Source organism: Acanthaster planci, linkage group LG02 (assembly GCF_054643075.1).
Source record: "Acanthaster planci isolate LZ-2023a linkage group LG02, COTS_SCS, whole genome shotgun sequence".
Lineage (NCBI taxonomy): Eukaryota > Metazoa > Echinodermata > Asteroidea > Valvatida > Acanthasteridae > Acanthaster > Acanthaster planci.
This window is the reverse complement of record NC_141778.1, coordinates 32,894,580-32,918,952: the sequence shown is the minus strand read 5'-3', so window position 1 is coordinate 32,918,952 and position 24,373 is coordinate 32,894,580. Positions and strand designations below refer to the sequence as shown.

At 43.0% G+C, this 24,373-nt stretch overlaps 1 protein-coding gene across 2 annotated transcripts; it reads right to left on the bottom strand.

The window, feature by feature from the left end:
- Positions 1 to 1,526: 1,526 nt before the first annotated feature.
- Positions 1,527 to 24,026, bottom strand: LOC110990784 (transient-receptor-potential-like protein). Of its 2 annotated transcripts, none has more exons than XM_087132869.1 (8): positions 23,330 to 24,026; positions 11,590 to 12,706; positions 9,276 to 9,609; positions 7,146 to 7,611; positions 6,706 to 6,904; positions 5,524 to 5,742; positions 4,769 to 4,938; positions 1,527 to 4,626 (listed from the first exon to the last, which is right to left on the bottom strand). In XM_087132869.1, exons 2-8 carry the CDS (start codon positions 12,661 to 12,663, stop codon positions 4,011 to 4,013), a joined length of 3,078 nt encoding a protein of 1,025 aa, XP_086988995.1. In that variant the 5' UTR covers positions 12,664 to 12,706; positions 23,330 to 24,026; the 3' UTR covers positions 1,527 to 4,010. The 2 variants fall into 2 exon arrangements, with proteins under 2 accessions (XP_086988995.1, XP_086988994.1); XM_087132868.1 differs by having other exon boundaries at positions 22,402 to 24,025.
- Between the last annotated feature and the right edge of the window lie 347 nt (positions 24,027 to 24,373).

Below are 24,373 nucleotides of genomic sequence, written 5' to 3'. Positions count from 1 at the left end.
GATGTGCGCCATGTTGGGGGACTCTGCTTAAATATTGCCCGAAACTAAGCCTTCTAGAATACCTTGGAGGAATTGCCGTAGTATTGGGTTAATGACATGGTTGTATGGTGGCCCTGAAGAGACATAAAATTCACGACTAGTAGTGAATAAATTCACTAGTCGTGAATTTTATGTCCCTTCAGGGCAACCATACCAAACTGTTTATAGTGTGACCAGTCGGGTTTCACCTGACAGGTCCCGGCAAAGAACGGTTTTCCTCTAGCTTTTCAACGTAACGCCCCGCCTGCTTGATTTCCCAATGCCATGTCTTCCTTTCTAGCGCCCTCTTGTGGCCAGCGTGACTTTTGTTGACTCTTTTGGGACCCTGGCAGATTGCTACTGTCAGTTGATTTTCAAACCCCCCTTGCTTGCAGCAACACGTACATTTTGAGATCTCTACCGATTCTGACTTCATAATAAATATTTGCATTTTCTTTCGGCAACCGGTACTATGAATTATCCCACTGCTGCCGTGAGGGGTTCGAGCCGATATATTGTTTGGCAGGAACGCAGACGATCCTTGGGTAAGCAGGTATATTTTGATTTAATTCCTTTTGATTTAATGAACATTTTTGTTAGCTTCATTCACTCGTTCATTACAGATTCATTTATAGATTTGTTAACTCGTTAATTTATTTGTTCATTTATCAGTTTGTTTAAACAACTTATTACCTTAACCATTTTGTCATTTTTGACCCACTCCTCTTTCAAACCAAATTTGGAACTGCAAGTTTTACTTACTCTTGTATATAGTTCAGACTGTTATAAATAAGTTACTTTTCATTTTGAACATCCTCTTGGGTATATACTGTAAATAAACACTTATGAACATAATTTAGTTCCTCACCCGATTCTTAGTTAAAGTGGCAACCGTTCGGTTGTCCGGCGAGTGGGGTTGATTAGTTAACATTTGGCATGTGCCCCTTTTCCCCTTGCCCCGGTTACAAGAGAAAGAAAAAGACGGAAGATACTTCTTTCTTTGATACTGTTTAACCACAGTGAACCACTTTTGCCAGGTTTGTTGGAAGTTGATGGGGCTGTATTTTATTGATACAGGTCCGGGCCAATTTCAAAGAGCTCTTAAGTGCAAAAGTTGCTTTAGCGTGAAAAAACCTTGCTTCAAAAAACAAACGTTACCGGCTCAAACTCTGATTGTCATGCTAACCAAAAGACAGCTGAATACGATCCCAAACAATACACATCACATGGAGTTTTAGCTGGTTATCTGATTTATCAAGCAAGGTTTTCTCGCGTTTGAGCAAATTTTGTGCTAAAAGCAGCTCTATGAAATTGGCCACCTAGAGGCTTGGATATACACGGGCTCGCGCCTAAACAAAGTACATTAATTGGTTGATGTCATAGAAAAGAGCGCTCTCTTTTGAACTATTTGTTAGGACACTTTCACACTGCGGTGTGCAAGAGATGAACTGAAAGTATGATGGTGGAAAATAAATGTTATGTACATGTACATGTATTACGAACACGCGTTTATTCTGAAGAATTCTCCATTCGAATTTATTTTGATCGACAACACCTTGTATGTTTGAAGCCAGAACACAAATTGTGTAAACACTTTTATTTATTTTGTTGTGAGCTTGCCACATGACAAACACTGTCATGGCAGTTTTACAACTCATGTACACGGAAACAATGTCTCATACTATATACAACGAATTTTCAGATAATGAAAAAAATAAACATTTTAGAGAAAAGAGCTTTTAAACATGGGCAATTCAAACAACAACGGAAATGAAAACCCCTTGCAGAATCAAATACATGTATACTTTGAGCAAATTGATGTAGAACGCCCCCGTTCAGAGGACTTCACCGTTTTACAAATTGGAAAAAATTTGGGGTATTCACAAGTTTTTATATATATAACGTCACTCTTTTTTCAGTTTTCATTTTTCTCATTTAAAGAAATTAGCCACTGATCACTTACCAATATATACATGATATTTAGTCAATGAATAGAAATAAACGATTCAACCTATAGCAAATATTTAAAGCCAATATTAAATCGATTATTTCATCACCTTACAGATCACAAAGTATGCATAGCTTAATTAATATATGTAAAATTAGGCTAACAATAACCCATCATACTTTTCTACAGCGAAACGAGACACTAATATTAATTTGAGCAAGAATAAATTACGAAAGTTAGTACTGTTAATGGTTGGCCAACACTGAGAAAAACTACAAAATTCATTGAATAGAGACGAGCACAGTAAAAATGCACGAAGTTTGTTTGCCAATTGAATAATGGTGTTTTTTAAGTTCACAAAAATAGTATGTACAGTAATAATAAACTATTTACACTTTCCGTCGAGGAAATTCATTTTAGTTCAGTTATCTTCATCATAATGACACACCTTTCTGGTTTCTACTATGTACTAGGTACCTCTCGAACTGACGCGTGACGCCACGAAAGCAGTTGTGCTCAACGTTACGCCGATGGTGCATACAAGTATTATTACAGTATTATTCGTTGCAATTATAAAAATGTTAACGTCGATGCAATGTGTATTCTTGTTAATCGGCTCCAATCACAGACTATTTGCAGAAATTGGATTATTTTGTATCCAATTCTAAAAAATGAGTTAAAAATTTGACAGTTATAACCGGGCAAATTCGAGCGACGACTTTAGTTAACAATAGTTTGACTAACGTTGCCCGGACGATGCACCATTGAACCATTGAACCATTGATAATCGACTAGTTTGAAACTAGGCCCTGGTCGTGGTCGCACCACTGGTTATCAATAATCGATTTGATTTGTCAGTACAGGGGAAAGCATTCACGTGAAAAAGAGATAGCATGACATCTGTCATGACAGCCGCGAACCTTGCAGCAGAGACCAAAATATTTGTGACGATGAGATTTTACAAAGTTTAGTACAACCACAGAGCAAGGAAACGGATTCCGCTCCAGTATTGCTCGTGCGCGTAACAAGCATTCACCAATGGTCGAACTACAGTTCGGGACCAAACTTGTCGGCCTCTGTGATCATCTTTTAGCGACACGATTTGAAACTAATTTTTACCAATTGCCTGGGCTCTTCTGTAAGAGTTCTTCCATTCCAGCCTTGTGCAATCAGTGTTGTATTCACCATCAGATGGCTCTTCTATTTCCAATCCAAATGGCAACACAAAAACTAGACTTAAAAAAGACATATCCTCTTTTTGTGACAACAGCCTCAACACTATTCAATTACAATGTTGTCACATAAAGTAAACACGTGTATTTGCTGACAAATTTCTGCAATGAATTTGGCCCCAATAGGGAAATGGTAATTTCTGTCTTCATAATGTTTTCTAGTAACAGAAATTTAATTTAGTAACTTCGGTAAATTCAAACGGTTTTGAACAATTAATAATGGTAAAAGATTTCAAGAGGAACAACAATATCGGTGTTGTATTACCTTCCAAAACCACAAAAAGGGGTAATCCAAAAAATATACTTACACATTAACAGCCAATAAACACATTTGATCTTGAAATAGAAATTTATTTTTTAAAACTTTCATAATAACCAAAAGACAAAACCCTTTTATTCGTTCAATAATGAATATGTTTTACGTATGACGAATCTGACCAATCATAGGAATAATGCTTATAATTAGTAACCTGGGACTGTAAATTATTATAAACCTCTTGCTGCTGGTTTAACTTGCAGGGGCCAACAATTTCACAAATCAGCCCAAATAAATTTTAAAAAAGACCATTCATAATTTAATATACATGTAAGCCTGCGTGTCTTTGCATGGAAATCATGACAAGCTATTTCTGTCTACAACTCTTTACTACTGAGCAGTGCATGCTGTCAAGTCGGCTCCAGAAAGTTGCTTTTAAACTTGACATAATTCAGTAATTAACCTTCATACAAGTCTGGACCAATATTGCCTTGCTCTATTGGAGCTATTTCAGAAAAGCCCCTTGCACACTTCTTAATTTTGGCGGGTGTTGATTTTAGAGAGGGGTGTATCCATGCCGGGTATGGTCCTCTCCTAGCAGACCAGGTGGGAAGGTAAAATACTCTCCTGACGGGGGAGCATCGCGAGTCACCTCGGTATCATCTTCTTGCGCCTCTTCGGCCGAGTTCGCCACCAATGACGGCGGTGGCGGGACTGGAGGCGGGGGTGTCTGGCTGAGCATGAGACCCTGGATGCAGAAATGCAACTCATCCTTCAGCGAGTCTACTATCTCCATCTTCAGTCTTTCTAAGTCACTCCTCGTCACCGCCTTGGAGGCGGGGGCTTCCACGGGGGCCGCGCTGGGTGAGCCGTCCTCGTTGCCCGGCGAGGCCAACACGGTCAGGCGTACGGGGCTGGTCGGGTATTGCGGCGTGGGGGCGAACAGCTCGCTGCTGCGCTGACGGCGATGCGTTGAGGCGCTGTCCACGCTACTGTCCCGCTGGCTTACGGTACTGGCTCGGCTGCTAGTACGAGGTGGGCAGGCCGGGGTTTGCGCAGCCGGCAAGGTAGTGCTAGTATTGGTCACGAAGTTGATAATCTCCTGCTTGATGCTCTTCATGTTAGCGTGTTCACGGGCCTCTTCACGTTTACGATCCTCACGCAACTCATACCTACAAGGAGAAGACACGAAATGTTGAACACGACCGGTCAGTATATAAAGGCAAAGGTAACAAAACCGAGGAAACAGATTAACGTCTCGACCCTCAACTGGATTCAAATCAATCCCCGAACTGAAATGAAATTCCAGTGCACCTGAGACTGGAGATATCCTGCTTGATCTCGTTCAGGTCATCCTCATTGACTCCGTCAGCTTTCCGGTTGGCTTTGGTCATTTGGATGTAGCGGCTGACCAGCCGTTTCATCACGTCCTGGTAGCGGGTCTCGGCCGTCTGCGCTTTAGCTCCGAGGTTCCCATCACCGACCTGGTGGCGGAAAGAGCAGCAACATTGAGAGAAATTAATATAAAAAGGTTTGCATGCGGTATTCACATCCTCCATCCGTACACAGAATTTTCTGATATTTGAGTGCCCACTGAACATGCGTACTTTCCAGAGCCGAGAGATTTTTGTATTCACGAAGCAGCGGCAAAGTACACTGTGCTTTCACTCAGTACAGTTTCGTTTTTACTAAGTGTTTAAAGCACGCATCGTTATTTTGCCAGTTTACAAAGTTTAAGTAAAGTTTTCTTCAATCACACAAGAATACGGATCAATTACGTTTCTGTCAAACGCTTTATAACACTTTTTACTTCAGATTGTATATTTCCGTTACAGTGTTGTGACGCAACTTCGTGAAAACGAAACTCGTTCGCGTCAGTGTACGATGTGCGCGCGCACACTTGGTTGATACTTGGTCAAACCACAACTTTTCAAGAAGCAGTGTTCACTAATTAAGTAGAAGTGTAGTGGACTTGGGTGCTAAACTTTTTGGTACGGTGACAACGTAAATAATATTCAACCATAAATTTTGTTTGCCCTGTATTCTACCCCCATTTTACTTTAGTTTACCCGCAGTGTGACGTCCAAGGAATGCCTCTTCCGCGGCTTGTAGTTAGCCTCGAGTGACCTCCGGTACCCGCAGAGTAGTCTCCGCACTCCAGAGAAAAAGTAATAGATGGACTTGGGACTGATGATGAGGTTGAAGGGAGGAGGTAGCGTGGAGCCCTCGTCGAAGTAGCTTATCCAAAGCTTGGAGCGGGCAAATTTCCACTCCCTGTCTGCGTGATCCTAAGCAGTTTAGACATAATTTACTCCATTAATTTGTAATTAACTACAAATAAAAGCCGGTTAGTGGCATTAAGAATACATTTCATAAAGTGATGACGCATGATTTTCGAAGCCCGTTTTCAAGAAATATAGGTTTTCCAAAGTTAGTTTGTTCGAGACACTATTCTCCACTTCATTCTTACGAGACCAGTACTGTATCTACATGGAAACAAATAGTTATTGCGAGATACATTTTCCAAGTTGGTTTTTATGAGGTATATAAATATATATAAGTATTGAAGTTCATTTCTACGAGTTATATTTTTGAAGTTCGTTTTCATGAAATATAAAATCAAACATGGAAATATATAATCTCTTTAAACTTTACTTGGTAAAAATGTATCTTGTATCAACAAACCTGATCAAAATCATATACCCCGAAACGATTTGTTTCTAATATAAAAACAATGTTGCTCAAAATAGATCTCATAAGCACGAATTGGCAAATCTATATCTCATACGAACGAACTATGGAAAAAGATATATCCCGTAAAAACAAATATGCTGCATAAAAATGAACTTCGAAAAAAATATACTTCGCTCTTTGACAAAATACTTGATGGCGCTAGTGCTTTCGTAATTAACACTTCTGTTTCGTTTACTTCAAAACCTGTGATTCCCTCATTCAACCAAGAAATCGAGAATCTAAATTTAGGATAAACTACGGATGACAGACTGCAGTCAGTCAAATATTGGATGAAGTAAGCCATACTCTGATCATAACTTTTAAAAAAATACTAAGGACCTTGTACACCTAGCTTAATCGTGGTCAAATAATGAAGAGATATGAAGCTTTCACCCCTGTACCATTTCTGCGTTGGGTGTGAACAAAAGTGAAAGAATCAAAATATCACAGCGCACGTGCGTCTTGATTGGAGTCTGGACCCCAAGCATAAACACCCCAAAAGGACTCTGAGGATTTACCTGGATTGTTTGGAAAGAATTGCTCATCATGGCAATGAGCATGTTCAACAAGACGATGATAGCGATGATGTGGTAGCACAGCAGTAGCAGCTCGCCGACTGTCTCCACGGAGCGGTGAGGCCAGTTCTTCAGCTGCACCCTTTCTTCACTCGTCAGACCAAACAGCGCCCACAGTAGGCTCAGAAAGGCCTGGTCCATCCTGTCGGACAAAGCCAAGAAAATACGCAGGCTTGTTGTTTTAACCCCGTAGGCATAAGTCTCGATGCTTATCTTCTGGCACAGACCGTCAAATTTCTAAAGAGAGGCTAGCAACATACTGTGCAGCTCGACTTCTAGAATTTGAGACGCAGTCCACACAAGGGACAAAGCCAATTAAAAAAAGAGGCCCAGTGAATGGTTATAAGGTTGGGATTTACTTCAATAAGATCAATCCAACTTACTGCGAGAAGTCATTACATTCCAGGCTGTTGTTTGGATTTCCGCAGGAACTGTTGTTCTCTCCATAGTACCAGTACAACTGGTTCATGCCGCAAGCGAAGGACAGTAAGACCAGAAAGAAGATGAAGAAGAACTTGGCGATGTCGATGAGCATGCAGCCCAGCGAAATCTGCAGCGGACCCAGGTAGGGGCTGGCCTGGAACAGGTAGATGATGCGGGCGAAGCTGAAGACGTTAGCCATGGCGAACAGGCATTCTGAGATGAGCATGGGATCCTCGGAGGGCCACTCTTCCCGACTGACATCCCCGTAGCCTTCATGGGTGGCGGCTCTGGCCATGGCGGTAAAACGCAGGCTAAAGGTACAGAGGTACAGCGTCAGCATGATGAAATCCAGCCAGTTCCACCATTGGCGTATGTAAGCCTTTAGGCCTTCCTCCCATAGCTGTTTGCATTCGCCCCATATCATGCCTAAAATGAGCAAAATTCATGGTACAAAGAGAGAAAACTCACGTTGGACACTGAGGCAAGCAACGTGTGGTGAGTGGCCTAAAGGGTAAAATTTTTAACACACTTGTTCACACTTCTACAGTGCAGGTTTTCTCTATGATTTCAATTAAATCAACTCCCTCCTGGAATGTTTTCTCTTTTGCGGATGATTCTCCCCGAATGTACTTTGTATGCTTTAACTGTGATGTGAAAAAAGTTTTCATATCCTTTAAATAAGATGAAAACTTGCAGCAGTCAACTATGTATATATTCCACCTCCTGGGTCAACACGTCGCGCATTCGTATGCTCGTTTTTTCCCTTTTCAAGGGGTTGAGTGTTAGGGCTGGGTTGAGTGTGTATGTCAACATGAAATACGGGGAAATGCTCACGAGTGGCTAGGGTTGAAAAGGGTAAACGAAAAGCGAAAGTAATTTCTTGTAAATTTCATTTTAATTCGAATTTTGCCAATTACGGGGCACGTAGTTCGAAGTAGGCTGGTTCCCTATCCGTATCTGTAATTTCGCTCATCCCAACCTTTCCACGAACACGTGACACGTGTGCACTGCAAATACATTCATGTACATTTGTAGAGATCAGTGTACGTTGATTACGACAGCAGGGGCGTTTTGGCGACCCAAACCACAAACTTAATTCAGCTTTGGTCACTGGTTTAGCATTTTTGCGACTTGCTTTTGTCTCTGTGACGTCATCGTTCGGACCAAACGAGAACCGAAGGTTGGAGTTGGTTCAGCGCCGGTCCAAAATGGCGAAAAAAACAGACAATTTTTGTTGCTCCTCAAATGAGTGAAATATACATTTCCAAATTTGTTGTTACATGCAGCGAATCAAACAGATACTCTTATCTGTAGAGCGTACGTGAAAAGAGAGAGCAGCACTGGTGAGAAACTTGCCGAACACTGAGTGGAAATGATGTTCATCAACAGGGTCGCCGACTTCCTTGCGCTCGCCTCTGACAGATAGATACTTACCATTTCTAGTTCTTCGTTTTTTTTTGTGGGCCACTCCTTAACATGTTCCTGGTTACTGTTTTGACTTCACAAACATGTTTCTTTTAATTCATCTAATTTAGCACGGTACAATTCTGCTTAAAGACGTGTCCTACATTACAAAATGAAATATGGTATTGCTTTTTTATTCTTAAAAAAGTACATCAATAGATTACAATGTTACTCGTTTCCACACTGAAAAGAAACACAAAACAATTGTCGTATTTCGTTTTGAAGATGTCAAGCAAGAAACGACCTGGGTTTTTTTCGTTTCAAATGGCAAACAACTTGTTTTTCAATTTGTGTTTAACTTGTTCACATTGAAAAACGACTTGTTTTTGGATTTTTTCGTTTTCAAATCAACAAACGAAGAACGAAATGTACACAGACGGAAGACCCGTATTGGTTGGGAGGGTTCATTTCGTTGGTAGCGTCGGGGCCGTATGGCGTTCATGTCACAGTCGTTTGCGAACTAGCAGAGTGCGGTTCCCATCAAGAAGCCTCCGTTGCTAGGAAAATTGCGCCCTCTCTTGGTCCAAGAGCGGAAATACGCGTGTCACCATGTGCCTGTCTGCGCGGGGTGTACCTGTCTTCTTGGCTCGAATGAATCAGTCACTCGCCGGAGTCTTTGCACCTACCTATGACCCAGACGAAGATGAGGGCCTCGACGACGTCCGGCGGCCGGCCCCGTCTCTCGTTGGACCCGGCCACCTTGGCTGACAGCAGCACTAGCAACGCCAGGAAAATGACGAAGGAGGAGCTGTGGTGCATGAACTTCATAAAGGGAGAGCGCATCATCTGACCCAAGCGCGTCTTGGGAAAGAACAAGTAGGCCAAGGCATCGATAGGCATCATAAATAGGACGGCTACGCAACGCAGGATTTTGATGAGGATATTGCTGCCCCTCCAGCCCGGTAAACCCTCGTACCAGATGGACGACAATACCTGCTGAGTGTTGGGATGGGCCACGAACTGTTTACAAGAAAAAACACCGATAGTTGTAATGACTGGAAAGGGCCCAAGATATAATTAGTAAGAGTTCGAGCTAGATATGCAATCACACGTATGAAACCAAACCACCGTTCACAACCATGCACACATGTATGGGGCTCAACCAACCATAAAAACTTCACATGTGAAATATTATTAGGCTCCTATTACCGGTATATAACATTCGGCTTTATTTTCCTGAAAAAATCCTCCCCATCAATTTCGACACAGGATTCCAACCCCACAGATCACAAACCATTATGCTGTAACCGCTTGACTACCGCAGGTCACACAAGTTACTGGTGAATACGAACCGTTGTAACGGTCTCATTTATCCGGCGTGCTCGGATTTCCGGAAGAACATGCGAGATAAATGAGCACGTTGCCGAAACGTGCTCATTTATCCGATGTGCTGATTTTTCCAGATGCGTACGTACCGTACGCAGTGTACGCACGGTGCGCTGTGGTCTCGCATTTGGAGGGCGCGGTGGCTCAGGCATACGAAGAAATGGGTGCGTTCGATTAGCTTCCACGTGTAAGTCAAACTTACACGAGAGCATTCGTTTAGCCATCACGTTGTGCCTGCCCTGGAGTCACCCACCACTACCCCCAGCTCGCGAGCGGGTCTCTGGATGCTGCCCGAGTGTAATGACATCACGGATGGACTGTTCGAGAGCACGGACATGATGGAATGTGCGGGTCTTGACCTTTTTCCCAGAATGCCTTGGCGAATACACTGCAGCGTTCGATTAGCCTCATTTCGAGGCTTCCCTTGCGTGTGATACTGGTGTATTGAGGGAAGTTAATTGAACGCACCGAATTATTACGCAGATGCGACTGGGAGATCGGCGAATCACTTTTTGACTTTGCCGCTTTCGCGCGAGAGATCTGTGATAGCTGAGTAGTCGAGCCATAAGTGCGGACGTAGGAGAGGTATCCAAGGTAAACTAATGGTGGCACGCGCGCATGTACATACGCACCCTCGTTCTCATTGGTACGAAATTGCAGCGCCATACGCTGCTTCCCTACATGTCTTGAGCAATCCTAATTTGAACGCGCACGCAGCTCATGTAGTCGAAGCTGTTAGGACTCGGCACACCCATAAAAGTGAACAGAACGGGACTTACTGCCCATACGTTCCGGCGCCATTCGGGTAGTGCGGCAATGTTCAGTTAATGTCTGGAAATCCGAGCATGCCGGATAAATGAGACCGTTACATACACTGGATGATGGAGATATACAAGACAGTTTAATCCAGTCGGATTGGTCAATAGTCCGTGTGGACGCAACGTACCACGCGCGCGTCAAGTTCATTGAAGGAGATTCTAGTGGACAAGTTTGAAAAGGAATGTACCATAAAATGAACGGGGTGTTCGAGGAAATGAAAGTAAAATTCTAGAACAAAATCGTTGAAAATCTATCATATGTTGACTTATTTTGACTCTCTGAACAAAAAGGTATTTATATGAATGGGAATAAGTATGTACTTGGGCCGGTCTTAAACGTTTAAGACCGGCTCAGGAGACTGAACGCAGAAAATGCCCTCGCCTACGGCTAGGACATTAGTCGCGTCTAGACCAGCCAATCACATTACATGTATTTATTCCCTTATTAAAGCTGACTCGGCGAGGGTTTTTTCCCAGTTTATTTTAGGAATCTTAGGACATGTTTAAAAATTCCTGGTTGCTCGCAAGACATGACCTCTTCTCTGGCGTAACGATCGTCTTGGTTGCAAAACGGCGGCGTGATGTTTCAGCTCGCAGGGTCGTAAGACACAAGCAATCCACTGCGCGTATACAGGGCGCCCGCTTTGATGAATGGCTGTACATGTGTACAGTCCGATGACTGTGTGCGCTGAAACCTCGCGCTGCTGAAGACATATTGCAACCAAGACGAGACGTGACGAGATATAATGAGTCCAAGGGATATCATTTGATTCAATGAAGGAACCCTGTACCTTACCTGCTTCTGTTCGTACTTAAGGGCAAGGCGAAGTCTGGCTAAGGAAAGTCGTCCACCATTGATGTCGTCATCCAAGATTTCGTCATCCGACTCGCTCTCTTTATTCAGCACGGCGTTCACCTCCTCAGAGCTCCGGCACTGCTCCAGCAGGTCCACGCTAAAGGTCTTGGTCTGCTCGTTCAGCTGCATGTACATGTCCTTGAACTCATTTTCCCGCATAGCCAGGTGCTGGAGCTCCCAACTTAGCTTGAAGGCCGTCAGGATTGGATCGCTGCTGGTCAGAGATATCCAGGCCGGACTGGCCAGAGCCTTAAAGGTGTTGATCCGATGCAGGGAGTAGCGCAGGCTGTCCTCCAGCTGCTTCTCTGTACAGGTGTCGCACTTACAGATGCAAGGGTGAGGCTTGGAGATGGTGGCGCCCCGGGTCAGCAGCAGCTGCAGGATCTCGAACTGGTTGCAGTGGGCGGCCAGGATGACGGGCGAGATGTCGTAAGAGTAATCCGAGCTCTCCTGGCCCTTTTTGAAATGGGCGCTGCTCCAGCCCTCCCCGAGCATGTTGCGGGTGATACTGGGATGGTTGACCATCATTTCCACCATCTTGTACACGCCCTCGCGTATGGCGTACAGCAGGGCGTCCCCGATCTCCACCTTGTCCTGCTTGAGGAGGAGCTCCACGATCTCCACATTCTCGTTGTCCACCGCCATCTGTAGGGCACTACGGCCAAGGATGTTGGTCACATTGACGTTGACCGAGTTCGGGGGCAGGACGCAGCGCTCCACGGTGGCCTTGTCGCCGCGCTCGGCAGCCTCCAGAAACTGCCGCTCCTTGGCCGTCAGGCGGTTGCCCTCGCTGAAAAGCTGCAGCGGGATGCTACTGACGCCGGAGATGAGGGACGAGGCCCGGTCGGCGTCCGGCACGGTCGGAACAGGCTGGTGGACGTCCGGGGTGAACCCGAGATTTGTCTGTCCCATCGAGGGCTTGAAACTACCAGCAACAGTGCCATCTCTCACTGGATAGGGAGGAGGTGGGTTTGGGTTTGGGTGCGGAGGTGTCGTGCTCCTTGAGGACCTCATATTGGTGCGATGCTGCCTCTCCTTGTTAATAGTCTTTTGCAATCTGCACAAAGAGTCAAAATGAAAATTTCTGAAAATCAACACAGAGGAACACTTACGTTGAGAGTTACCTTGCAAATAGGAAAACAAACTTCAGCGTGTTTTATAGACAAATGTTACAAAAATCTACCATCTTTATTACCAAGGAATAAGTGATTTACTGGCGTATTTGCCGCCCAGCCATTTTTCTTGTTTTAAACAACAACCGTCAAGGGAAAGTTATGGTATAATATTTGTTCGATTTAACACCCAGTTCCGTCTGGTTAAAGTCGACAAAAATTGAAAATGTGAGCCATACTTCAACCTGACCAAAATAATGAGACGATACACAAAAAAGACGCCTAAAAAGAAAGGTGGACAGAAGGGAGACTGATCGGTAGCAGGGTGGGGAGCCACCGAGACCCGTGAGCAGGGGCACCACAAACTACATAATGCAGAGAGTGACAAATAGTATTCAAGTCAACGGGCAAACAAAACTCCACCCCTCCAAAAAGAATAGTCTCTGAGATTTCATAAATAGACCAATTTGGACAAACTCCTTTTTTCGAAATCCTTTTCCGACCGGAATCGATTAGGAGAATTGCAACGAAGCTTCTGGCGAGGTTATTTGAAAATCAGTTACAATCATTAAGATGATGAAAATCAATCAGGGGAAAATTTCAACTAAATCTTATTTTCGGTTTCCCCAGGAGACGAATTTACCGCGCCATTGGCAAAACAAAGCCCGCGTGGGAATTTGAGTTTCTGCCAAAGGAGGGCATTGGTGGATCATGGGCACATAGCGCCAGCGAAAAAAGGCGTATATGCGAGATTTTTAGTTTCACGAACAGATGAATTTTCACGGAGATTACTTACTGCGCATTAATTTACCTGTTATACTGTATTTAAGTATCAAAACGTAGTTTCTCTAAAAATGAGCATAATCTTCAATTCAAAGTGACCTCTTTATAAGTCAATTTTCTCAAAACCACTGTCCAACGCCTGATGGCCAAATTCGTCCCTTCAAGAAAACTCTGACGATAATGATGATGTTGCTAGACGACAAGTCATTGCCAGCATACACGTTTAACGTCATACCAATTGCTTGCATGTGTTTTCCATTTGCATTGAGGTGCCCTTGGCATTTCCGTGCGTTTTTTATTCGGTGCGGTGTCGAAGAGGCAGCGATGATGCAGTCCGCCTTGCGCAGATGCACAGTCGAGTCTGCGGCCTGCGCTCCCTGAGCTCGGCGCGCCTAATACTGCTCGCGGCCCTTCGTTTGTTTTGGCTTGTATCTATAAAAACCTTGCAGTAAAGTTAGCTTGATATTGGACATTGGACATTCCCACGGGTTTGTACATCGAATGTCTGATTTTTCTCGACATTCCCTGAGCAATCATATGGGAATGTCCCATGTCCAATATCAAACTAACTTAACTGTCATTGCATAATTTTGTCGTCCAGTACCAGCGTGTGGGTTACATTGTGCGGATTGCTCTTAGCTGCTGACGTGAACTGGCAGGGTGCAAGTACCGTCAATGCCACTGAAATGAGCAGTGTTCAAACGGCTGGTACAACGACCACGCACGCCTGCTCTAAATCGCACGGCATCATCCCGTTTCTCTCTTTCAATGTAAGCTTGCCTTAATGAAGCAGAAGATGCGTACAGGACAATATAAGATTCTGAATTGCCATGTTAATTTTGATTGGGAAAATCTTTGTTGTCTATCTCTATTAATTCATTTCAACCTGCAGCAAGTGCCTGTTAATGAAGGTCCAGGGTTCAATTGGTCTTCTCTAAACTACACAATAACAGGGAAAGAAATCATGAATCACCACCGGCATCATTTTTAGAAATGGTGGTGGTAATTTTATGATTTCAAATAAACGCTGGGGGGAGGGGCTTTCTTCAGGATATAAGAATTTTGTTCCGGCTGTTGAAAACAAATAACACTCTCCATGTTGATGGATTGCGAAGCCGAATCCATCAACTCTAAACGTTGAGCTACACTCCTTTCTGCTCAACCTCGTTAAGTCTAGTCGACAATGGGTAATAATATTGCGGCAATGGTGGATATTAACTAAACGTGCATAACTACAAGAATTCACATGAGATCGAGGAACAATTATTTAAATGCCATGGTGATGATGCCATTCCTTAAAATGCCGGATACCGTGGTTAATCTTTTACCATTATGTCTCAGTGGGATGTGTTTGAAATCAATCCTTTTGAGGATAAAAAATTAATTGGAAAATGACAATATTCCATTCATCCCAAGAACAAGCAATAGGCCTCACCAAATATAGCAAGAGCTGCATGTTGAAACGATGCCAAACCAGTGAACGACAGCCTTTATGCTAATGATGTGGTGGTCGTTCCCGCGTTAAATGACGGTCTAGGATGGCTTCATACTCCGGGGAATTGGGCTGGTCGATCGATAAAAGGATGATGATGATTACGACAGTGGAGAAGATATATTAGAAAATGAATGGAGAGGGACTGCATCAGAAATATGGAGGTATGCTTTCTTGGTGCAAGTTGGAGTAATGTGGAAGGGAATTTACTGAACAGAACGCGTTTAAATACAAGATTGTACTGTTGCCTCCATCCCAGTCTAGAAAAGCACGTGCAAAGATCTCACGCAGACGAAGACTCGTGTGGAGGAATAGAAAATGTGATCAAGAGATTAGCCTTAAGAGGGCACATCTGAGCCAAATAGTTTCAACAGTGAGTCCCTATTTTTTCAAATAAAATAATTTTAACCTACAACACCTGGTTAATTCAATTATTCAAAACACGACACTGACGGATTAGCTATTCAAAAGCCTAGCAAATGACGTCAAGTACCCCGTAAAAGGACTCACAATAATACATGTACAATACTTCGCAAAGGGTGTGTATACAGTTCCTCTACGCACACAACGTTGAGGCGCGTTTGCGATTGCACATGCTGTGAAATCTGCATTATGCATGAGATTGACAACAATGGTGAGTCACAAAGATGACTTTTAAGTATTCCGGCCCTTAAAATAATCCCCATTTTGTCACCTGGTGCATAATCCGATCGAGTTCATTATTCAGTATGGTGTCGACCCCTGACAGCAACGAATGTTGCTCCTGCCGGTGTGAAGTGTGAAACGATGACGTAGGCGAAATTGCAAGAAACCGAAGGGGCTCAATCGTACGTATCATCATCCTTGAAGTGTATAGCACAGGATATCGATTACAAAAATGCAGCAAAGAAACAACACACATTCGCCTTGTTGTGAAGACGCCAATGAAATGACAGCGCTCAAAACGGAGTTGTGTTTATACACTGATTTGTAGCATGGTTTATCTCGTTGAATTTCGACCCCAGCGAAATCGCTAACGTGAATTACGTGACTGAAACACAGTTGTTTGAATATCAAGAGTGAAGGACGGGGGAAAATGTAGGAATATAAACATGACAGCATCATCAAAAAGAGCGCACATATTCATAGTTCCCTTGGGCATTGACATGCTGTAACGCACAAATTTTCCCTGTGTTTGGACGCGTCCAACATTGGTATAGGCCATTTCCGTGATGCGACGCCGAACAATCTCGCGAGGTTTGAAACGTTTTGTAATGCTTGAGATACATTACATAAGCGACATCGTGTCAAAGGTCGCCCTTACCTCGAGGTGAATTACTAGTGAATTTCTGAGTGTGTTTGTTTGTCGTCGAGTGGAAAGGGCAAAACAAGATAATACTGTTGACCATCATCACGATGACCAACATCCGGATGTCAGACATGTGGACTGCCCTGTTAACCCAACCATCACATGTTGTTAAACTAATATAAATAGCGTAATGCACACGTGATATCTCGAGCCGTTATTTGCTACGGTCAAGGTGGACAAACCTCTGCTAAGTTTTCTACCCGGCGTTCACTGATTTCCGGTGGTGCAAATACCCGAAGGTTGCGTGAGTGCGCTTACTGCCAGCTTCGACCTCGAACTAGCCACGAACCCGGTTCATAAAACTTATTCCATGTGCATGCCCTTCCACACTTGGCTGTCGATGAAAGGGGGAATTCTGCGAAAAGCGCGCCTTCGTGGCACAGCGCTGGAAAATTACCATAGGTTAGCACTGTAATATGTCAGTCGTGTAAAACAAGCTACACGCATATAAGCGTGTCTTTTATCAGTAATTTACACCTCATTTGTTATTTCATCCATGTATTCATAATGGATGATAAGATAGTTTAACCGATTCCTATTGGTCAAGAGCTTGTCACGTGGCTGGTCTTTGATGTATGAGAAAACACCAGCTAACAACAAAAGTGGCCCCTGAACAAAGATATACATGTAAATATATAGTTTTATACTCTACATTTTATTCGGTACTTTGGGTGATATATTTTCAGAATGTATTTATTTCAATCAAAGCAAATCCCCCGAAAGTGGGCGGATTCTGAAGTGCATGTGAAACTTGGGATACGAGATCAATTATATATGAACCATTTTAAGATGAAAAGGAGTTATTAGCGTTAACATTTACCCCAAGCCTTAAAATTGATGTAATATCGGTCGTGTCCGAAACGGACTTCCAGAACTGCGGATACGTCTATTGTCAGTACGTATTTAGAGAAGACCTATATACCTTGCTCTACGGCAGATTCGGATGCAACCGTCGTCTGCTTTCCTCATGATTTCAAAATGTTTTAATTTTAGTAAAAGAAGCTAAAATGTTCCATCGAAAGTGGGAGGGTTTTGAGGCCCAGTGAAATTCGGAATAAGAGACTTACTATTTTTAAGACCATTTTAAAATGCACTGTAATGTAAAACTGCATGAATAATACATGCATTACGTAAACTTCTTGTCCAAACCTGACAAGTTGTGAAGCACGAGGATGCGCATGCACCATGTACATGTACCAATACAGCCAGAGCTGTTTATAGCAGCAGGTATATAGAGAGAGTTGCGATATGTGTCTCTGTTATATATTGGTGAAACCAAAAACCATGGTGTATTTTAATTGCTGTTTCCATGGTTACATCAGGCCTCATAGAATGAGATTCAGAAGAAAATGAGATTCAGAAGAACGTCAAAACTCCCTCCCACTGGGGACATAGATTCTGCCTCCTCCAGGGAAAAGGAAAATCGAAGTCGAGTCGAATCGAAAACATTGGACTGGCGTAACTCAATTTTTTAGGCGACTGCACGACGCGTGCTGAGTACATTCTCGTTGCGAAAAGCCCAAGGTCTGATCACTACTCAAATTGTGTATTATCTCCATCTTTCCTGTGGATCAAATAGCTGCTTTAAGCTATCAGCGGAATTGCCCCCAACATTTTGTCCATATACGATGGCGTGTAATAGTAAACACAGACAATCATAAAAACTTGGAAATAATTGTCAATCATATTAAGCGAATGTTCCAAAGTTCGTCTACTATTGCGGCGATGTTTTACCTCAGCAATTCGCAGGGTGTAAGCTGGTAAATCCACACCCTTTTCTATGCATGTTATTATTTACACCGTGCCTGAGATGTCAGGATCAAATAAACAGATACTCCCGAGCAAAATTGTAAACTTGCTGTGGTGTCTTTTTACTTGCGTAGAAAATGGCCACAATGGCACATTTACGACCTTCTTTCTTTGAAGTTACAAACACCTTGATATACATACACGGTCATGTATTATTGTGGTAAACTATCCTGCTTGCGCTTACGGGTATAAACGCCCGTTTCTCTGTTTTGTTTTAAACCTCTATACGGCGAAATGAGCTCGAAGCGCTAATGAACATTCTCACCACTCCCGTTTGCAGACTCTTATCAGCTGGCTGGTATGGAATTCCATATCTGCCGTCGCCCGTCATGCGTCATCCGTCATCGTCAACGAATAAAGTTACGTCTAGAGTAACTAAGTTATCAATTAAAGAATACAATCTACCCTAGTATAAGTCTATTTTGTTTATTTATTTAACAGAATATAGTTATTACACTCGGACTCACAAATGAACAAACTTCAAGACAAATTACTTTCTGTCTCTTGCCAAATCATCTATTATTTATTATTTTGCCAGATACCGAATCTGTTTTGGGCAAGCTATAGTTACAAGTCATATGGGCTGGTAGGCCCTAAAACATACATCAAACAAACAAAGGACTCCCAGGTCCGACATACATGTACCAGTACATCTATTGTCATTTGGCTTACAGGCCAATCATTAATGAATGGGCTCCCAGGCCCCAGAAATAATTATGAAATAATAAAATGATCCATCCAACCTTTTGGGGTCAGCGCTGGTTGTGCTTTGGAACATACAGCACCCCACCCCCTTGGGTACATAAGAGGGTGGGGCTGACCCCTTACAAATTACAGTGTATTATGGCAAACATCATTGTCAACAATAATATCATTGGTACAATTTATCATAACAGTTAAGATACATGTCACATCTTGTATGTATAAGGAATCTTGGAATCCTGTTAAAAAACGCCACTTAAACCAAATATTCTTAAAAAGGCAGGTGCTGGGCAAATTGTCCCAGCTTGACCAACAAGCTCCGACAAAATGATCCTCACATAGATTTCCCTCCTAAACTAGCATTGCCTGACAGAAGTAATCTGACCCCTTGCCTGATTGGCTGAAACAATGGACTGTGATTTGTCAGAAGAATGGGCAGTGATTGGCTGATTAACTGTGATTGGTCAGAAGAATGGGCAGTGATTGGCTGATTAACTGTGATTGGCCCACTTTATGATTAATTAGTGCCAGAATCTTCTCAGAATTCACCTTTTGTGAAACCCCCAATTTACTAACTGTCATAACTGCTAGAAAAGGGGGCCATTTGAATGCAAACTGGTGCAGATTTGTGGGGATCTGTGGCAGCTTTCTGGAACCATGAATATAACCACACAAGGCAGTACAGATTTTACAGTTGGGCTTGGTGCAAAATGTGTAACATCTGCCAGGAAGTGTGACAGCCATCTAGGGCAGTGCACATAGGACTATGTGCCTATATCTAATAATATCTGTCAAAATACATGCATTGTGACAGAACCTCTTTCCGATACACGTTAATTTACCGATGCCATTCTTCAAAAAAAGAAGGATTTTGCTTTTTCCAAGTGGAGTACGGCGCAACTGGAGAATCGAATATATTATCTTCTAGGCTAAATGAGTGTCAGGCACGGCGGAAAGCGTATTTTTTTCTAGCAAGGTTACGGGGTAATTATCAAATACGAGCGTGGTTAACTGCAAGCTTGATTAAGTGGACACTTAGAAACCTAAGTGCAAAGGTAAATGTCGGGCTTTACTTTCCTATTATAAAAACATCCTCCCACCAACTAATTCCCCACAAAAAGTTATTACATGTACGTGTAAACTCAAACCTTTGGCTTGTTCTTCTAACAGAGCCACGATGCAAGTCGTTCAGAAAGGCAATTTTGTTGTGTTTTATACTTAAAAGTTCATGTACCCCATTATGATAATTGCCCCCAACCTTCCTTGATGGAAAAACGCATGCGCAACGGTTAAGTTACGCCCATTTTATTATAATTACTCCTTACCTTCCTAGGAAAAAAAAATTACGCTGGGGGATCGATCGAAGAAGTATGTGAAAAGATCAAGGGTCAAAGTGAAAAATACCACTGCGCAAGCGTGACCCCCTCCAATAAAAGCGACGGGCGACACACGACGGGCAACGCGCACACGACTGGCGACGCGCCAGTGACGGACGACCAACGACAGACGACGGATGCCACGGAAAATGGCATATATGGAACTGGAAAATGGCAGAATTGGGACACAACAAAAAGCAAGAGGCGACGGGCAACGGCAGATATGGAATTCCATATGCTGGGCCCTTGCTCTCACTGCAAGGTATTTGCCTGCGCAGTGCTCCCCTGTAATTGAATGAAAAATGTCAACAACCCTGTTGCAGTGAATACCAAGAACCAACCCAACCAGACGAAATACAGAAATTTTATTCGATTTGTTTATTGCATTTGCAATTACGGAAATGACGGGGTAGTGCAGACTTAAGCTGGACGGGTACCTGCACCGTGGATTTGTTTTGTGTTGTGAGAGGACGGTATCACGATTGCCGGTGCCAATTGGCAGCATCCTGTTTAACCACACACGCACTTTGCCGTAGCTACGGGGGCCCTGAAGGGACATAAAATGTATGAGTAGTCGCGAATTTTTTGCGACGTCGTGAATTTATTCACGACAAGTCGTGAATATTTTCGCGATGTCGTACATTTTTGTCACTGCTAGTCGCAAATATTTTTCCATTAGCTTTTAAGGTAAGTGCGCTAATAACAAACAGCAAATACATAATGTTAGACGCATGTACAGCGGTGTAGTTACCGTGCGCGTGTACTATTACATGGTTGTCCACGTGCAATGCCAAGTGAACAGTGAAGCTGTGTACTGAGAAAGGAAAAGAGCATTGGGCAAGACAGAACTAAGAAAAACAAGGTTTGCTTTCCACATGGCTGGTTCCTGGTAAGGACATACATGTCTCTTGAATTTAGCTGTAGCTCTAGAAGGCCTTAAAAAGCCTTTGGCGTCCAGGTCGGGCAAATATCGACTCCTTCAAGTTTCGGGGAAAATATTCGTGACAAAGTTTGAGGCAAGTAAATTTAGTCGCGACGTCGCAAAATATTTACAAGAAGTCGTGAAAAATATTCACGAATAGTCGTGAGTTTTACGTCTCTTCAGGGCCACCGTACGTAGCCTTCCAACATAGAAAATCGTTACAAAAGGACCCTGCCAGAGCAGACGTCACTGTAGATGTCATCATGCACACGACCACAGTTTGTAATGTTTTCCTCGCGAAGACTTAGTCTTGTGGAAATACAGTCGACGTCTTTCCATGTTCAGTTTGTAATGCTAGAAGCCGTCTTGTCACACGGCACTCAAGAACCGATCCAGACTGGTCTCTGCGCATGCGCACATGCCTGCAAGTGCCATTATCACTGATAATCATCTTCGGATCGTGCTCTTCAAACATCTTACTGACTAGTCTTTTGTCAAGCCTGAGTGTGCAGTTTGATTTTAAGTTGTCTTCAGACAAAATGGCAGCCGTTGTTCACTCGAGCACCGGGATGGACGAACATGGCTTTAAGGTGACCGCGAAAATAGAATTTTGAAGAGGTCCTTTGCAGAGGGCTGTATTGCAATTTCTATTCAGCCCACACCTTCTTGAAATGTATTCAAAGATAAGTTGATGTCAGCAACATATTCAAGAACAGAAACATGGAGCTCCCTAGCCTGCCGTATTCGTTGAATCTATGACGATGCCATCCTTAAAGCCCGTCCATAAAGTGATTCAAATCACTTGATCAAAGGAGCATCAACGGAAATTGGCCTTTCATCCATATAAGCCCCCCAACAAAGCTGTCCATTGTTGGAAAATGTTATAAGACGTGGGAGATGTCAGTTGTTAACAAGATGTATGGTGCAATTATATCACTCGTTATCTCGGCGCTGATGTAGTCAGCCAATAAGACTGCGAGAAAATGACATAATTGGAAAGGCTTCTGCCAGCCCAAGTAAATAACGAATCATTTTCTATACAGTGGAAGTCAAACGATGATGTAATGCGGTATACCGCGCTCCAGTTGGGCGTGGCTTTTGATAGCGTGGAATTATGTTTATCGTCTGTTAAATACCAAAAGACGTGTACCTCATCTTACAGAGAAACGAAAATAGATTTAATATTACGATGACTGGTATGTACTTACCCAAGCAGCCCGTCGCCTGAAAATGTCCACAGAGTGAGAAATGCAAATTATCACCCATGTAACCAGTTGGGACAACTCGAGCTGCTTGGACGGTTGCAACGTTGTCTTATCTGCTCAGATGATGGAGTGCCGAGGGGGGCCTCTCTTCTCCCCGAAGCACCGTCCTTACACTCAGCCTTATCGGCCAATCTCTGAACCTCACACCATGTCAGCGCTGACAGAATTCCAAGATAAAACTTGCAAGAGGCTACACTGGAACTGTGTCAAGATTCGTCTTCTTTCCCTGGCTGGAAATTCCAAATGTCGTGTGGGGAACAATTAACAGCAATGGATTTTTCCACTGAAAAGGACTGGCTGGAGATCATTGAACAGGGTCGCAGCAACGCTGATACCACCTGTTCAAAATTCCTCGTCGCAAAGCGACAACAAATAGCTGCGCGCTTTGGGCGTCACAACGCGACGGTGCGCTGTCGTTGACAATGGACCCTTTCACCGTAGGCAATTAGGCCAGGTGTTGGCGGCGTCCATTCAGCGTTCCTCAGTAAACTGTAAAGCTGATATCCCAGCAGTTAATGGCAGGAAGCCAGTATCAAAATGGCGGCAGTTTTGTGTCGACCGGTGATCAAAGGGCGCTCACTTGTGCCCAAACTCAAATCGGAGATCCGAGAAACCTACAGTTTATTGTAGAGTTATCTATCAGACTGGTGAATCCAGATAATGTCAAACTACCGGTATTATTCCTTGTATCAAAAACGGTGCGCTCATGAAGATTTGAGTGTCTCTGGTATTCAACCTTTCATCTTTGTTGGCTACCTGGGCGACCTTTGAGGACGATCTTATACAGCCGAAGCACAGAAAAGGCTAAAAAGACATCATATCAGACGTGAGTTTAATGTTTGTTCAGACGACAAAACCCACACCGTCTTACCTCGAAGCAGAGGGAAGAGAGTCCTCCACACCTCAGTCTTCATTCCAGTTCTCATGCGCTTGGCAGCATGCACGTGATTTCCCAATGCGAAACGATCGCATCTCTTCTAATTTAGTGCACTCGTCCTCTCTGCGCTGTTCTGCTTATGGCAAACACGCTCACACACGGGGCAAACACGAGCAGCGAAGACTGATATCGTATGAGCAGAAATGAATACGCAGACAACTATGGAACAAGGTTTCTATGGATACGGTGAGTAGAGCCGCGCATGGCTAATGATGTAAAAGTGTGGTTATGCACGTATCAGACACGGGTGAAAAAAAGGACGAAGAGGAAGTAAGATGAATCAAAGGGTTAAGCACAATGATGTAACGGGTTCAAGACATTACGGTAATCGAGTGCGGGGAACGAAACAGATTGGACTTTGGGTATAATAGCGATTTAGTAATGATGTTACCAAAGAAAGTATTTTGACTGGAAAAAAATCTCCCTATTCATTTCGTAATTAAATAAAGTTGTATCGGTACTCTGTATCATCATAAGACCAGAAACAAAATCTGAAAACGAGGAAATTCAGTCGTTAAGTTTTAAAACCAAGAGCAAAGAAGAAAGGAAACCACACGAAAACACCCTCAAATAACAAAACCAAACAAACAAAACCCACAAATAAATAAAAAACAACAGGCAAAATAAACGACAATTTATATATAAAAAACCAATTTGAAAACTAGTATGGAAAAAGGGATAAAGGCGAGATGAGTTTTCGCTCATTAAAATGATAAAATTAAGAATTTAAAATCTTTCGCTTTAGAAACTATCCCACTCTAATGAAAATACTTGTCACAGTCATTCTACAAAAATGTTCAATTAAAAGTATACGGCAAAGAATTAATCATTTAGTGAATCACAGCACACGATGTTAAAGGTAGAATTGAAACTAAAAAGGACAAAAGTGAAAGAGGCATAACTTTCTTTATTACCAATCAATCAACCAATATCGATTTGTTTGATGCATCTAAAGTTCACCGTTGCGTTCAGTGACAT

Bases quoted from the DNA above. Each gene is read 5' to 3' on its own strand.
- LOC110990784 (XM_087132869.1), bottom strand. From the start codon at position 12,663: ATGAGGTCCTCAAGGAGCACGACACCTCCGCACCCAAACCCAAACCCA. The intron at 9,610-11,589 runs GTAAGGTACAGG...TCTTGTAAACAG, and splicing joins TTAAGTACGAACAGAAGCAG to TTCGTGGCCCATCCCAACAC. The intron at 4,627-4,768 runs GTGCACTGGAAT...TTCTCCTTGTAG, and splicing joins CAGGATATCTCCAGTCTCAG to GTATGAGTTGCGTGAGGATC.